Here is a 16,975-nt window from a genome sequence, read left to right as displayed (position 1 = left end):
ATAACCCATTGATCAAGAAGATACGAAGCTGTGTCTGTCAATGAACTTCAGAGAAAAGGATTTTATGGTAAGTCAATCCATTTTTTTCTCCTGTGTATAGCTGGAGACTGAGGATTTGTGTGTATACAAAAAAGCAGTATGCCATTCCTCGGGAGTGATCTCTCTCCCCCAGATCCCTGGACCACAATCTGGTAAATGTAGGGAGTGAGCAATAAGTGAACTGTAGTACTGATTTGAACACTGTAGAGATTGTGGGGCGAGGAAGGTCTGAGAGGAGACATAGTTTTTTTTTTTTAAGTTAGTAAGAGGTCTGTTCACAGTAGCAGACACGTGAAGGGTCTTGCCGAACGTCAGTTGATGTTTCGAAAGCCAGTTCAGGGAGAGCGCCTCATTTAAGGTACAAAAGATCTAGCCAAAGGCCAGTCTGACCCTTCATATGTACCGAAGGCGGTCACCCATGAGTTAAAGGGTTCGAATGATGGGCTCGAATTGTTTGAGAGCAAGAAGAGCGTAAGGGCCTCCCCGAAAGTACCATTTACATAACGTGGCTATTGTGAGTAGAGAACAAAGGTGCGCAATAAGTTATACTAATACCAGAGTGGAGCCCTCAAATCCACTAGAGACCTGTCCTGCTCCACCATCGTGGATGCTTTCCTGAGGGGAGCATGGAAACCATTCTGACATTTGTGAGAGCAAGGCAAGGAAGGGCATGATATAATTTGAAATCTGGGAGCCCAACCCCACCAGACACTTTAGGTTTACATAAAACCTAATAGTTGATACGTGATTATCTTATCTATGGTGCCATACAAATTGTATAGCTAAGGAGCGAAGGGTTCTGAAAAAAGAGGCTGGAACCGAGAAAGGAGTGGTCTGGAATATGTATAATAATTTAGGGAGGATGTCCATTTTTAAAATGTTAAGTTTGCCGAACCAAGGAAGGTTCGTGTTATGCCATGTTTCTAGCGAACAACATATATGGGTAAAAAGTGGACTATAGTTTAATGTGTAAAAATCTTTGAGTCGAGAGGGTATTGCTGTCCCTAGGTAGGTTATATGTCTGTGTTGCTAAAAAAAATGGAAAATTGGACTGTAAGGTAGGGAGGGACCCATTCAATGCTTCAGTTTTGGCAAGATTTAGTTTAAATTTGCTGTATGATCCGAATCGCTTTATTTCGGCTAAGATAGAGGGGTACTGATGTGAGGTTGTTATGTAGATGAGTAGGTCGTCTGAGTATAGCGAGAGTTTACAGTGCATGGATAGGGTTCGGATGCCATTAATTGAGGGGTTCTGACGTATTGCCCTTAAGAAATGTTCTCAGACAATTACAAATAAAAAGGGTGATAAAGTGCATCCCCGACTGGTCCCGTTGGCAATGGGGAATGGGTAGTTGCAGATGGTAAGGAGTACGACATAATACAGGAAAGCATCCTGGGGTCCATTCTAACTTGCTCCAGGGATTGGCGGAGGAGGTCCAATTCACATGGTCAAAAGCCTTCTCTGCATCAAATGAGAGAAGGCAGGCTGGGATCTTAAGATCTTGTGCGTAAGATACCAGTTGTATAGTCTTAGTGTTATCCCTAGCTTTGCGTCTGAGTATGAGACCCATCTGGCCTTTATAAAGTCTGGTAGCAAGGGCGAGAGGCGATTGGCTAACACTTTGGCAAATAATTTTAAGTCTAGGTCGAGAAGTGAGACGGGCCGATAATTGCTAAAGGATGATGTATCCTACCTGGCTTGGCTTCTGCAAGCGCAGATTGTGGTGCTTCCTGAGTGGATGGGAGATGTGAGTCATCGATTTAAATGTATATATATATATGTGTGTGTGTATGTGTATATATTATATGTATATATATATATATACACACACACACACATTCCAAAAAAATCCATAACTTAATCATGATAAAAGTATATTTAGCTTAAAAAGGTGCTTCGAACTGAAACATATCACATGAAAAAAGCTTTTAGCTTTAAACTGTGTTGCATATACACTGATCAGCCATAACATTATGACCACTAACAGGTAAAGGGAAAATCTCGTTACAATTGCATCTGAAAATTGGTGGGATATATTGAGCAGCAAAAGAACATGTTGTCAATGAAGTTGATGTGGTGAAAGCAAAAAAAAAAAAATGGGCATTGCAGTTTGTTGTTTATGGGGCTGTGATGCCCATGATGGCCCATGTCCACAGCCAAAAGCTTCTACAATGGTCACATGAACCTCAGAACTGAACTACGGAGCAATTAAAGAAGGTGGCCTGGTCTGATGAATCCTGTTTTTTTTCTTTTATATCATGTGGATGGCCCTCACTTAACTGGGGAAGAGTTGGCACCAGGATGCTGTATAAGAAGGCAAGTCGGCAGAGGCAGTGTGATGCTTTGGGCAATGTTGTGCTGAGAAACCTTGGGTCCAGCCATTCATGTGGATGTTACTTTGGTGTCCATGCCTCAATGGGTCAGGGCTGTTTTAGCAATAGGGGCCACACTCCATATTAGGTGGGTGGTCATAATGTTATGACTAATCAGTGTACATTTGTTTAAACTCTGTAGCAAAACATACTTAAGCCAGCAGATATGTTTATGTATAGGCTGTGATTTATAATAGAAGGTAAAACAACCTCACATAAGTAGAAAATCGAGCACACCTTAGAAACTGTTATCAAGGCTTAAAGTGTTTCTAAAGCCTTAGGGTTTTTTACCTAATGCATTCTATGCATTAAGGTAAAAAACACCTGATTGAGAGGTTCCCCCGCAGCCCCCTTTATACTTACCTGAGTGTGATCTCGTTTTAGCGATGTGCACAAGAGCAGTGGCTCTCCTGATTCTGTCCTTCCTCACTGGGCAGGTTGTCAATCAAATCCTATGATGAGGGAGCAGTGGGGCAGGTTAGTGCCTTGCTGTCCTTGTCAATAGAGGCACACAGCGAGGCTCAGAAGTGAGCCCGTACAAGTGCCCCCAAAGAAAGAGGCGTTTTATTGGAGCAATCAGCAGGAGGAGGAGCCACGAGCAACGGCGAGGGACCCAAGGAGGATTGGGGCTGTGCAAAACCATTGCACAGAGCAGGAAAGCATGGCATGTTTATCATCTGTTTAGCCATGGGATTTTTTTTGCTGTTCCCACCCCTTACGTTTAACACTGCTTTGAGATGTCCCAATGGTTATGAAGATTAGAAGCTGTGTCCGTCAATGAAAGAGAAAATGGGATTTTAGACTTACCCTAAAATCCATTTTTCTGATGTTCATTGACGACACAGCACCCACCCCTGTGTGGAGTTGTAATTCTTCGGACACTGCTTGTAACAAAACGGATTACCTATTGCAGAGACAGGGCATATACCCCCTGGGACTACCCTTAGGCATAGCCAGATTCTTTCTGCCTAGTACCCTACTCCTGTTGGGGGCAGTATAACCCAATGATTATGAAGATCAGGAGCTGTGTCCGTCAACATCAGAGAAATGGATTTTATGGTAAGTCAAAAATCTCATTTTTTTTTATTTTTGTACCTAACCCATACCTCTGCCCCGACACTAACCTAGATCAAGCCTTGATTTTTTTTTTTTTTTTTTTTTTTTTTTTTACACCTTTGTTCAGTTTTTTCCTCTAGCAAGGATCGAACACACCTAGGGCCTGTGCTTATGCAAATTAAGTGGAAGGCTGTCTGTTTGAATGGTCTCATGCTATGCAACCTTAACACATGGTCCTACAAGGCACACCCCAGCGCTGAACACACAAAGCAGTACTGAAGGCAATAGATTATTTGGTAATTTTTTCCCTAGCTTTTATTATCTTGCTTTATTTGGCCTTATAGACACCATTGTTATCAACCTTTTACATTATTTAAATTTCAGTCTTTTTTTCCACCTTGCTGCCAGAAGTTTCTTCCTGGCTAGTAAAAGACTCCTAACCAGGTATTCCCGGCTGCCATTTTCTGCCAGGACCCAAGCTGATTGTTTGCTGTCTCACCTGTTGCCAGATACCTCTGAGAGACGGCCACAGAGACTTGGTTAGTGCCTGGGTTAATGCAATTTCTTCATACTGGACACACTGAACCCTTCAGTTTGCATCCATTTCCGTGAATTCCCTCCAGGGGTAGTAATGTGGAGTACCAGTGTTTGGTACTCCACATTACTGTGGGAGTGGGAGCACATGGAACAAATAGTGAAAATTCTGCTGCACATACTGAGGAAGCTCCAAGTACTTCTAGATTGACAGCTATTTCCTTTTTCCAGAGCAAGGTATTAGCATAGACATTGCTCCAGCTCTCTGATTCCAGCTACTTCAGATTCAATGATGCACATAAGCCCATCTGACTTAAAGCGGTTGTAAAGACTAGTTTTTTGCAAAGACAGTGGTTTTGCACAGAGCAGCCTGGAATCTCCTCTTCTCGAGTCCCTCTTCTGTGATCCTGGCCCCTCCCTCCTGTTGAGTTCCCCCGCAGCAAGCAGCTTGCTATGGGGACACCCGAGCCAAGTCACAGCTCCCTGTGTCCCATTCAAACATGGAGCCCAGTCCCGCCCCCTTTCTCTTCTGATTGGCTAACTGACTGACAGCAGCGGCAGCCAATGGCACCACTGCTTTGTCTCAGCCAATCGGGGGAGAATCTTGGACGGCTGACACACTCGTGGACATCTTTGGACAGGGAGTAACCTCTGGTAAATGTTAGGGGGGTTGCTGCACACAGGAGGTTTTTTATCTTAATGCGTAGAACGCATTAAGATAAAAAACCTTCTGTCATTACAACTCCTTTAAGCAGAATTCTCTGCCACTGTGTCTGATCTAGTCCAGAGGCCATCACCGATACTGGAAATGACGGGTGCCACCAGCTTAAAACTCTTTTCAGACGACTCCTCTGCCTAAATTCATGCATTAAAAACTGAATTGCATGGTCCACCAACATTTGTAGAAGACGTGCTACTCTGCTTAAGGCTGCTGAAGATTTTTAACAAGCAATATTTTGAGTATAAGTATTCAACTTCCCTCTACATACTGGCTATGGTGGACTCATTGATTGAGGTACAGTGTACTAGTCTCTGGCTGGACACACTCATGTCTGCACAGCCTCCACGTAATACAATAGGGACATAAAATAGGGCAATGCCTAGAAAGTAATTCCCTATTCTTGATATTCAGGATATCAAGAATATTTCCCTATTCTTAATATTCCCTATTCAAATCAAGTGGACTTTATATAATGACTGGCCCAACTTCAAGAAGGTTGTTCACTCCTTTGCTGGATTGTACCAAATAGAAAAGATGTTTGGATCGAAATGGTCTTTCTCTTTCGCTCATTGACGGACACAGCTCCATGTCCTCTTTAACCCTTGGGTTATGCTGCCCCCTACAGGAGTAGGACACTAGGCAGAAAATAATTGACTACGCCTATAAGGCAGTCCTAGGGGGTATACTCCCACTTCCTTTTTATATGCCTTTTTTTCTGAAGATGTCATACGCTCTGACGAAATGCGCGTCAGGTGGAACGCACGCTGCACGTTCTCGGAAGCCTGGTGGAACGCAAGCCGGTAGTTACCGCTCTCCACTCAAGGCACCGCTTTTAACAGACGGAAATTCGACTTTTAAACTTTTTGTACTGCACTATATACATTAAAGATACATTAAAGGATATTTTTTTTTTTTTTTTTAAAGAATAATTTTAATGGTACTGCACTATCTGGAGCACTTTATTTTTTACCCCAACCGGACCCTGAGGATCTAGATTATCCAGGAGAGGGACCCCGAACCGTAGGGGACTACAAAGCCCAGCAGTTACCTTCCTGGCCCAGGAGGCCACAAGGCCTTTTAGGTTTTTTTACCGTACGATAATTAAGACCCACTACTTCTTTATTCCTTAAAGCCCACACTAAAAGTACCAGAAGTTGGACTATTGGAGGATCCAGCACTAGCACCTGCACTTTCCCTAACTTGGCACTGAAGCTTTTATTTATGCACCAAAGTCACTTATGAACTTTTTTACTTGGACTTAATTTGCACATTATGGCACCTATGTGATTTTATTGTGATATTAATATTTTATGGTGTAATTTATATATTGTGATATATATTGTGCTACACTTATTACCCGGTTACAAGCCACACATCTTTATTTGAATACATATATCTATTTATTGGCCACCTTGACCCACCCATTATTATTATTCAGGCCATAGACAAGCAATTGCTCTCTCCTGGCTAATATTAGCAAGCGCTATATAAATTCCAGCTATCTTTTTGTACACAGGCCTTTTTTTCTGCCTAGCCAGGAGTAAGAACCTAGTTCCTTGCTGCGATCTCTGGTCCTAGCATTTTTTCCTTTTTAAACAAAACTTTTTTCTTTTTATTATTTTCTGTTCCTGCGTGAAATACAATCAACTGCTGGACTGGGCGACGCACTGGATATCCTTGATCCTTTTGTGAAAAATTTATTTTTATCGAGTTTTGAGAGAGAAAAAAAAACAATAGACAAGAAACAATGAAAGATAGAATCGCCCATGGAACAGACCAGTTAGCGACTCCTAGTGGGGATGTCTAACTAGAAAAAAAAAACTTGCTAACCAAACCTTCCCACCCTCCCTCCCTTCCAGCAAACTATCAACAGTTGAATGTGAACTAGGCAGGTAATGAACATCATTCAAGTCAGGATCTGGATGCACCTTAGTACAAAATGGAGTCATGGCCACGTAAAGTTGCATTCCATATGGCTACTTCCCCTTAAGCTAGTATGCCCTGCAAATTAGAGTCCACAGTACACAAATGAAAATTAAGCTACGTTATTCATTAACCCAGGTAATCAGCCCATTGTATCAAAAGAGCCATTCCACGCCTGCCACACCCTGTCAAATTTTTTAGGACACCCCCTGGAGACATACCTTGCCCTATAGAGAGGCATTATTGCGTTCACCAATCCCTTCCAGAATGACAATGAGGGGGGGGAGACATTTTCTTCCAGTTCAACAGTATAGCTTTTCTTGCATAGAAGAGGAGGATGATTAGCAGCGTTTTATGAGCTGGGGACGGCACCACCTCCTCCACCAGACCCAGGAGACACACCCTAGGTGTCACTGGAATCGGGACCATCAGCACCTCCGAAATACACAAAGTCACCTCAGTCTAGAACCTCTGGATCTGTATGCAGTTCCAGAAAACGTGGGTAGCATCTCCTGGGGAGCACGAGCAGCGTCAGCATTCAGCAGAGGAGGAGTATAAAAGATTCTATGAATACATTTAAACTGTATCAGTTTGTCCCTGGCTGCCACTAGGTGTTTGAAGGGTTTTTCCCACATGTCCTCCCCCCTGAAGATCCAGTACCTCCGTTGGCCATTTGTCTCTATACTTGGAGATGCTAGATGGCGTTCGTTTGAATAATTACTTGTACACAGCAGATAGGGTCTTGGACAAAGCAGGATTCCTTAACATGCTCTCCAGATCTGAGGGTAGAGACTCCACCCTTGTTTCTCTAAACTGGCATTGGTAGGCATAATGCAGTTGGAGATACCGAAAAAGATGAATTAGGCAGGTCGTGTCTGGACTTCAGTCTGTCAAACATCAGGAGGTCTACTACACAGGTTTTGTCTCCTAGGGTTTTGATGCCTCTTGTAGCCTATGCCACGGGTTCAGGCGAACTGTAAGTGGGGGAGTCTGGGGTTCATCTAGAGGGGGTGGAAGGTGAAAAGCCCAAATAGCTCGGGCAAGTCAGTTTGGTGGCCTGTGTCCGTGCTCTAATGGTAGCCTTCATTGTCTGAGTCAGTGGGAAGTCCGCCGGATATCCTTGATCCTTATGGTCTTCCCAGTCTGGCCAGCAAGTGCCAGCCGACCGTAGCTTCACGCTAGGTCGGCCGCGACGTAGTGCCATCGGACAGGGGCTGGCCGGTGAGTTAAAAGTCTTGCGAGGTCTTATAGCCCTCTGGTCACGACCTGAGTCGCAGCGTACCTCTGGCCCCGCAGCACCCCCCATTCCAAGATGGTGTGGTGGTCTGCCCGGAGTGGTTCCCGCCCAGTTCTAAGGTGTGGTGAGTAGTGTTGTCGCCCCCCTCCCCTCTGGTGATTTCTCTTGGTGGACGTTGGCCCCTTCCTGGGTTGGTAGGCCCCCCATATGTCCTTCCTCCCCACATAGCGCTTCCCTACCTATTAGGGTCCCTCTGCGCAATACCTTCCATTCACCCTCACCTAGCTCCCCCCTTAGCCCCCCCGGGTGGCCATGCTGCTATACATGTGTTAAGGTGTTAAGCAGATGATAGGGGCTACTCAGTTTGCATTTTTTGGGGGGAAAGGTCCGGGTGGGGGTCCCTGCCAGGGGCCCCCCTTGCTGGCTAAATGTACTTGAGGTCGCGTGGAACCGCCATTTTGCCTTGGATTGCGGACGGTTCCGCCGGTGGTCGGTTCTCGGGTTTCCAGGTTAAATAAAGCTACCGTGCTACTGGTGGAGGACTCTCCATCCTTTAAGGACCTTTGACAAGAGAGCTGAGTCTCTGGTCCGATACCTTTTTACTATGGCCAGTTCAATTTTGAGGCCGGCGTTTGCCATAACCTTTCCATACCTTAACAGAAAGGGCGAAGCTTCTGCGCCAGGATTTGGAAGGGGTCAGCATCCTCCTGAGCTTACGAAACTGGTGGACCAGTTGGTACAGGAGTTACAGTATATCAGTATATGCCTCTCTGGACACAGCCCTCTTAGCCTGCAGGGTGTCCGTGACGGCGGTGACCCTTCGCCGCATGATTTGGCTGAGATGCTGGCCTGCGGACCAGGCTTCCAAAAGGGTGCTGACTGATCTCACTTTTGGCTTACCAGACCAGGGTGTCTCTTGGAACTTCCCACGAGGTTACGGGCGAATTTTGATCCCTTGTCCTGCGATCCTGTGGGACGAAAGGGCTGTTTTAGGGCCGAGAAGAAAGGACCATGTTTGCAACGAGGCTCTTTGCTCTTGGTAGCCTGAGGAAGCAGAGTACGCTTACCTCTGTAAGACCTTTAATTCCAAACAGGCGGTCTCCTACAAAGGGGAGATCAGTCAGCACCCTTTTGGAAGCCTGGTCCCGCATACAAGACCACTTCTGCCTGAAGGGGCGCCCTCACCCTTATCTGGGGTACGGGGCCATCTTGGCTTCTTTCCAGACCCATGGACCTCCTTGATTCAAGACAAGTGAGTCCATGAGTTGATTTCGGTCCGGTTACAAGATTGATTTTCAGTTTTTGCCTCCGGCAAGGTTCTTCCTTCCAACTTGCGCCTGTCCCCAGGTCGTCTGCGAGGCCTTCTCAGGGCGGTACAGGATCTGCTCTCACAAGGAGTCATTGTACCAGTTAGAGTCAGAACGTTTTCAGGGGTTTTATTCAAACCTGTTTACTGTTCCCTGGAGGGAAGGGCTTGAACTGCTTTGTGCGGGTTCAGACATTTCGGATGGAGGCCATTCGCACGGTAGTGGCATCCCTTCATCAAGGGGAATTTCTGGCCTCTATCGATATCAAGGATGCTTACCTTCATATCCCAATGTTGGGCATCAGTGTTTTCTCTGCTTTGCCGTGGGCGAGGAGCATTATTAATTTGTGGTGTTACCCTTTGGTCTCGCCTCAGCACCTCGGGTGTTCACAAAAGTTTTGGCCCTGGCGATGTCAGGTTTCTTGGGCTTTTTACAGCATCTAGTTTTCGTTTGATCTCAGAAATTACACCATCCTCTGTTCATATTTTGATTTCTATGAGCTTCTGCTCTCAACTGTTTGTTAGGGTCTATTGGCCCTTCCTTCGTTACTTTCCTTTGGGCCTGTTGCCACTGTTTTAGCCCACTCCTCTAATTTTTTGGCAGTGAAAAAAATATAAGTAAAGTGCACTATCCTAAAAATGCGTCGATATCATCAAATAAAATCAATGAATGTGTGTGTGAACAAAAATTTACAAAATAGTAATGTGAAAAAAATTGGTTAAATCCAACATAAAAAAAATCACAAGTGAACTGAATATACTGTTAACTTGTGAATACACACACACACACACACACACACACACACACACACACACACACACACACACACACACACACACACACACACACACACTTTATTTGATGATATCTATGCATTTTTGGGATAGCGCACTTTACTTTTTTTTCACTGCCAATTATTCCAATATTCAGGAACTATTAATTGCAGCAATCCCCATCTTTGATCAGCACATCTTTACCAATTTTACATACCTCGAGTTTATTGCTTGGGGATGTCATGATCGAAGAATCAATTCCTCTACTTCCTCTACTGTACAATATGCAGATAATGGGAATTTTAATACACTTAAATTCTATATCTTGGTGTACAGTACATGGCAAAGGTCCCTTCCTTCTTTTCTCCATATATCTTGCTAAAAAACTGGAGCCCCACGGAGTGGGCAGGGTTATATGAATAAAATAGGAGGGCAGTTTCGACAAATCCTTTACCAATGTCCAAGAAAATGAATCCCCCCCCCCCCCTATAGCTTTTGTATTGTGACAGCGGGGAGGTTCCCCCACTGTCAGAATACACTCATTAGGTTTGCTGACAGAAGCAGGTTTAGAGAGATTAGTAACTCAAGCTGAAATTAACTCCCTCCTCCCATTCCTCCCTACATGGGGCTCTATCTGAGATGTCATTAAAAGATAGAGAAAAACAGGCTGTTGTACTTCCTTTAGAAAACTCATACTGCTTTGGGAATCCTTGGGTGTAATGTGCACTAAATGATTATTTGTAAAACAAAAGGTTTGTCCATTTTAAATATAAATGGTAAAACATGCTATAAAAGTGCAGGTGTAAGAACAAACAGTTTAACCATTTTCTTCCCAGCCTATAGCAAAATGACAGTTGGGCGGGACTTTGTCGATCCGGATGGACGTCATATGGCGTCCTTCCGGATCGCACTGTGGGGGCATGCTGCAGCGCACTCTTTCACCGACTGATCACTGTACCATCCCGCTGCCGGTACCATGTGACCGTTGTAACCAATCAAGTCAGGTCATATGACAGTTGTAAACAATGGATGGCTTTCTTTCAAGCCATCCATTGTGTACAATTGTGTTGCTAGTTGTGATTGGGCCAATCGCAGCTAATCACAACAAAAAACTGAATAAATATTTTTCATTCAGTAAAATGCTTTTTTAAAGCAATAAAATTCACTGCTATGAGCAAGCCTAATGTGTAAATAAAAACTTCCCCAGTGTAGTACAATGTTACTATGATAACATTATATTGCTTTGGTCAAAGTGTTTTTATTAATTAAAAATGATTTATAAAAAAATATATAATATAAAAAAAAATAGATTTTTTGTTTGTTCTGTCATAAGTCATTGTCCCTGATCACCGCTAACACCAGTTATATGATGATGCTGTACTGCACTGGTGGCTTTATGTAAAACTTCAAAAAACTCACCATGCCTCTTAATGCCTTGGACTGTCTACATTCCAAAAAGAGATCATTTGGGGGATATCTGTACTGTCCTGACATTTTTGGGCCTCAAGAAATGAGATGGGCTGTCAGTACATCAGAACTGATTAATTTTCAGATACACTATATTGTCAAAACTATTGGTACGATGATTTGACCAGACTGGAGTGGGCTGAAAATAGGCACTTGTATACATCTTTCTTAGATTAGCATAGGTGTTGGAAGTGGGAGAAAAGACAGTTTTTAAGTATAGTTAGATGTATAGCTGAATTAGCACTTTAAGAAATTTGTAAGGGTAACAATGTATACAATTGACTAAGAGCTACCTTATGGTGTTTTTATGAACAGATCGCCACCTTTGAAAGTAAAAATGAAATTATAGGTATGTGTCACATCACCTCCCTTTCCCCCTCCAAACGCATTTGCTAATTACCAGACCTCAAATCACCTATTACTCCATTTTAAATTTCTGTGTGTGTGCTCCATCTTTGTTTATGTTGGATATCAAGCCAGCAGTACTACACAGGCGCTCCTTGGATAACTTATAATGTGCTACCTGTAGATAATAGATCAAGAGATTGATAGGCATGAATTGGGTAATTGCACATTACTGGAGTACAATGTAATTGGAACAAAGGCAAAGCAAATGCCCCAGGTATCTAATATTGGGTAATCTAAGGTAATTTTCACATAGTGTGCTGCGAAGGGCAGGGTGGGAAGGGGCGATGGGATTTGATAGTTTACCATTTCAATTACACCTTTTTAACAAATAAAAAAAATTGTCAATAGTTACGTTCTACTTTTTATGTTCATTCGTTTTTTTTTTCTTAGCTGAAAGTAATGAAGTTTCAAGATGAAATTGAATCTGGAAAAAGGCCGAAGAAGTCAGGGCAGAGTATTCAGGAACAAGTTGAACACTATCGAGACAAGCTTCTACAAAGGGTACTGTTTTACATATTTAAGGTTTCATCTCCTATTTGTCTAAAGATACATTTCTGCTTACGTGCTGCATTGGGAGGTCACCGCCCATCTTTCTTTTTTTTTTTTTCTCGTTTTTTAAAGATAGACACTGTTTAGACAGAAGTGTTGTTTCGGAAGTGACGTCGGTTTCTGGGAAACAATGTAATGAGTTCTCACGTTAGGTATTCATCAAATTAGCGGGGGGGGGGGGGGGGGGGATTATTTGTTAAGGTCATTTTGGTTACACTGATCTGCACTTGATATTTATTCTTAACTGCAACATTAGGTCAGAAACCTGAGTAGAGAAGCTTCTGGTCACTACAAATACCTGAACATCATCAATCTCTATCTCCGGCCACATATTACTTTACCCAGGGAGAATGCCCAAGTGAACTCGAGTCAAGCCCCCAGATTGATAAGTGCATCAGATTAGTAGTTAAGTAAAATATTCAAGGGATAGCATGGAGGTGTATTGTGTCAGTAACAAACCCTTGCCTGTAGTCTCTTCCTTATCAGATAACCACCTGGCTTTAGGGTCTCTTGTGTCTTTCCACTTACAAAAGTCATGATTTTTCTGATCACCTGTGTGAAACTGGAGCCCTTTTCCACAGTTGCCAATTGATTCCTCTAGATAGAGAAGCTCTGTTATGCAAATGTCTGTCAGGTAAGCACTTTCTTAGGCCTTTCCTCACTAGAATGAATTACCCATTGTTAAATAACAATCTGGATGATTTCAATGTTGCGGCAATACTGTAGCTTTTTTTTTAATGATTGTACTGTTGGTTTTCTTTGTATTGTACAAAAAATTAATTTGGAATATTTTTATGGTTTCTTGTATGTTAAAGACATACACTCATTAAAGCGGAGTTCCACCCTATTTTTGAACTTTACACCGTCGGATGAAAACATCTTGAAAAAGAATTGGATAATTATTTTTTTTTTTTTGTTTCACTTACCTTATTTTTAATGAAAATTAACTTTTCTCTAGCGCTCATCGACAGACGTAGTCCTCGGTGATACACCACCTTCGGGTTATGTTACCTCCGCAGGAGCAGGACTAGACAGGAAATTAAAAAGCTCTGGCCACACCCTAGGGGCAGTCCCAGAGGGTATATCCTCTCTCTCTCTCTGCCTCAGCAAATCAGTTATTTTCTGTCTAGTTAGGAGTAAGGACCTAGACACCTTGCTGGGATCTTAGGTCCTGGCAAGAATTTTTTCTTAAAGGATTTTTTTTTTTTAGACAGCTTTTTCTCCAGTGTTCCTGTGAGATCTTCAAGCAAGAAAGCTGAACTGGGCGACGGGCTGGATGTTGAGATCCGGTGGTCACCCCAGTTCAGCCTACGAGCGCGTGCAGGCCATAGCTCCGCGCTGGGTCGGCCGCGACAAAGTCCCATTAAAGGACTGTCCACGCGAGTTAAACGTCTCGCCGAAACGCCAAAGACCATGAGTCACGGCGTCCGTATCGGTCGACAGCCCTCCCGCCCCGGTGGAGAGGGGTACTGTCAGGAGTTGGTGCCCGCCTGGTTCCGGTATGGTGAGTAGTATGTTCCCCCTTTTTCCCTGACGGGTTTTGTGGTGAACGCGGGCCCCTCTCTGTATGGTAAGAAAGAGTCCTTTCTATCCTATAACATGTCACAAATCCTCCTACTTTGAGTGTGATTTATGTGTGCAAAAGCCAGGAGGCTTGGCTTGGGAGCTAACAATCTATTGTATACATGTTTTAAAGATGTAATCTGTGGCATTCTGGGAATCTTATGGGTTAAGTATAAGCTACCTACCAGTCAGAAGCCACGGACATGTAGACTGCCTTCCAAATCAGATCTCCAGCTATTAGCAGGCCTCCCGAACGGCCACGCGGTCCGCCAGGGCCGGTACCGCCAACCACGCCATATCCCCATGCAGAGAGAGTGTTGTGTGCCCTGCAGCACACCGCTATTCAGTTTAGGCCGCCGCCATTTTTTTTGCTGGATCGCACGAGCCGCCATTTTGGCGTAGCCTCGTGTCTCCAGCATGGGGGCGGCCATGTTTGAGGTGATCCTACACCTCGTGGAGCTTGGGGGAGGCGCCGGAAGGCGTGCAGAGGGGCGGAGCCGCCTCCTTTCTTCCTGGGCAGCCAGCCAAAAGACTTCCTGTTTGTCAAGACAGCGCTGTAAGCTGTTGCAGTTTAACTCTGAGCATCAAGTAGTGAGCCTGGGGGTCTATCTCTCTCTCTCTCTCGATCGATAGGGATCCCTAAGCAGGTAACACTAAGGGGCTTTTTGTGGCGCTGGGGGTCAGAAAAGAAAAAAAAAAAAAAAAAGTTTTTTTCTTTACTTTTGAATTATATTATCCAGGAAGTAACTGGAGTTATTATGGACCCTGCCACACATATTCCCCCACCTGTTTCCCTCGAGGGGGCCTCGGGACCCGCCGGTGCACAGAGTATAGAGTCATTTACAGCAATTTTGGAGTCTATGGTGGCTCGGGTGGAGGCGGCCTGTCAGGGACGGGGGTCAAGGAAGCGACCCCCGCCTACCCCTATACCATCTGACACCTCTGACTCAGATTCAGAGATGGTCACGGCAGTTGCAGGTTCCTCTGCAAGGGCTGTTATCCCAGGTAAAGCCCCCTCAGACAGTGAGGAGGACGCTTCTTCTCTTGCTATAATTCAGGAAGAAGCATTGGTGGACGCACTAGTTGTGGCAGTGCAAGAAACCTTAAAACTTGAGGCTTTACCGGCAGAGGCAACTGAAACAGAGAGGCCTTTTGGGACTAATAAGCCCATCAAGACGGCGAAGGCTTTTCCTGTACCTAAATGTTTTGGTAATCAGATTAAAGGAGAATGGGAGCATTCTAAACGTACCTTTACTATTTCCAAGCGTATTGCTAGACGCTATCCGTTTGAGGAATCCATCATTAAGAAATGGACGGTACCACCAGTCGTGGATCCGCCTATTTCCAGGCTGAATAAAGCCACGGTTATTCCAGTGGAGGACACTTCGTCCTTTAAGGATCCGGTGGATCGAAAGATAGAAGCAGAGTCCCGCACTATCTTTTCTCTGATAGGGTCAGCATTTAGACCAGTAATCGTTATTGGTCTAGTTTCCCAGACACTTACGGAATGGGCGAAAATGGTACGCCAAGATCTTAGGGGAAAAGATATTCCCCAGGAGACATCTGGTTTGATGGAACAGATCATACAAGGGCTACGGTTTATCTGTGACGCAGCCTTGGACACTACTCCCCTATTAGGGCATGCATCTAAGTTAGCAGTGATCCTCAGACGTGTGCTGTGGTTAAAATGCTGGTCAGCTGACCTAGGTTCCAAAAAGACCTTGACCAATCTCCCCTTTCAGGGGAATCGTCTATTTGGAGCCAACCTAGATGAAATCATTAAGGATGCCACTGGGGGCAAGAGCACTTTTTTGCCACAGGCTGCAAAAGCTAAGGGACCTCGCAACAAGCGAGGACCTTTCTTTACCGCCCATAAAGGGCGCCCGGCTGGTACTAGCGGGAAAGGCAAGACTCCTCCAGGAGGGTTCAAGAAGGGGACCAACCCAGCCAAACCCGAAGCAAAGGAGTACACAGCCTGAAGGTGCGCCCCCACCCGGTTTCAGGGTGGGGGGACGTTTTCACCGGTATTCAGGACATTAGATCGAGCATCAACCACTACTACCGGTGCGATTCTTCCCTTCCAACATTTAAGTACCACAGGAAGCGGTAGTTACCGTTCCCTGAAAAGATCTTTTCCTTTACCTTTTCCTAAGATTAGTCCCGATACCTCACAGGAATCGGATCTGGTTGACCAGATAGGCCAAGTAGCCTCTAGTCGGGTGACTTCGGTCCCTGAGGTTCAACCAGAAAAGATCACCTTTCCTGATAACTATCAGGTATCTGATAAATGTGTGGGAACAGAAAACGACCAGACTTTCTCGGATGGTCGGGGCCAGATAGCTCTAGGGACGCCTGGTTCAGATCCAATCAGCGCCAGTGGTCCTAGAAATTCTAGGCTGGCCTCCTCAAGCCGGCCTGGCCGACTTGGACATGTTAGTCGCAGACGTTCCGTGGGAACTTCGTCTCAGGGAGTGTCTGTGGTCTCAAGGACCAATTTACCTTCGTGCTTTACAGTCGCTGGTTTTAATGGCCTGGCCATTGAGACCCAAGTACTGAAGGACAGAGGTTTGTCTACTTCAGTCATTCCTACCCTTATTAAAGCAAGGAAAGCGACTTCCAGCAAAGCCTATTATCACACATGGAAGACTTATATTGCGTGGTGCGAATCTTTAGGATTTCCTCCACGTACCTATTCGCTGACTCGAATATTGGCCTTTTTGCAACAAGGGGTTGAGCAGAAGCTAGCCTTGAGCACCATCAAGGGTCAAGTTTCAGCATTAGCAATCTTCTTTCAGAAGCCTTTAGCTACCAAATCCTTGGTGCGGAATTTCATCCAGGGGGTGCGGCACCTGGCTCCTCCAGTCCGCGCGCCCTTACCGCCCTGGGATCTTAATTTGGTTTTGTCGGTTCTACAGAAACCTCCCTTTGAAAACATCAGGGAGATTCCCTTGCTTACTCTATCCCAGAAGGTGGCCTTCTTGGTGGCTATTACTTCTGCTCGCAGGGTGTCAGAACTGGCTGCATT

At 44.7% G+C, this 16,975-nt stretch overlaps 1 protein-coding gene across 7 annotated transcripts in view; it reads left to right on the top strand.

Moving 5' to 3' along the window:
* Positions 1–16,975, top strand: part of U2SURP (U2 snRNP associated SURP domain containing) — a 196,542-nt gene that overhangs the window by 140,547 nt on the left and 39,020 nt on the right. For all 7 annotated transcript variants that reach the window (XM_082249020.1, XM_082249017.1, XM_082249016.1 and 4 more), the window contains exon 23: positions 12,229–12,339. In XM_082249020.1, coding sequence (XP_082105146.1) covers positions 12,229–12,339 — 111 coding nt within the window. The remainder of the gene's footprint in view (positions 1–12,228; positions 12,340–16,975) is intronic.

This window comes from Pelophylax lessonae (assembly GCF_965119305.1).
Source record: "Pelophylax lessonae genome assembly, chromosome: 3".
Taxonomy (NCBI): Eukaryota; Metazoa; Chordata; class Amphibia; order Anura; family Ranidae; genus Pelophylax; species Pelophylax lessonae.
This window is presented reverse-complemented; position numbering and strand designations above follow the sequence as displayed.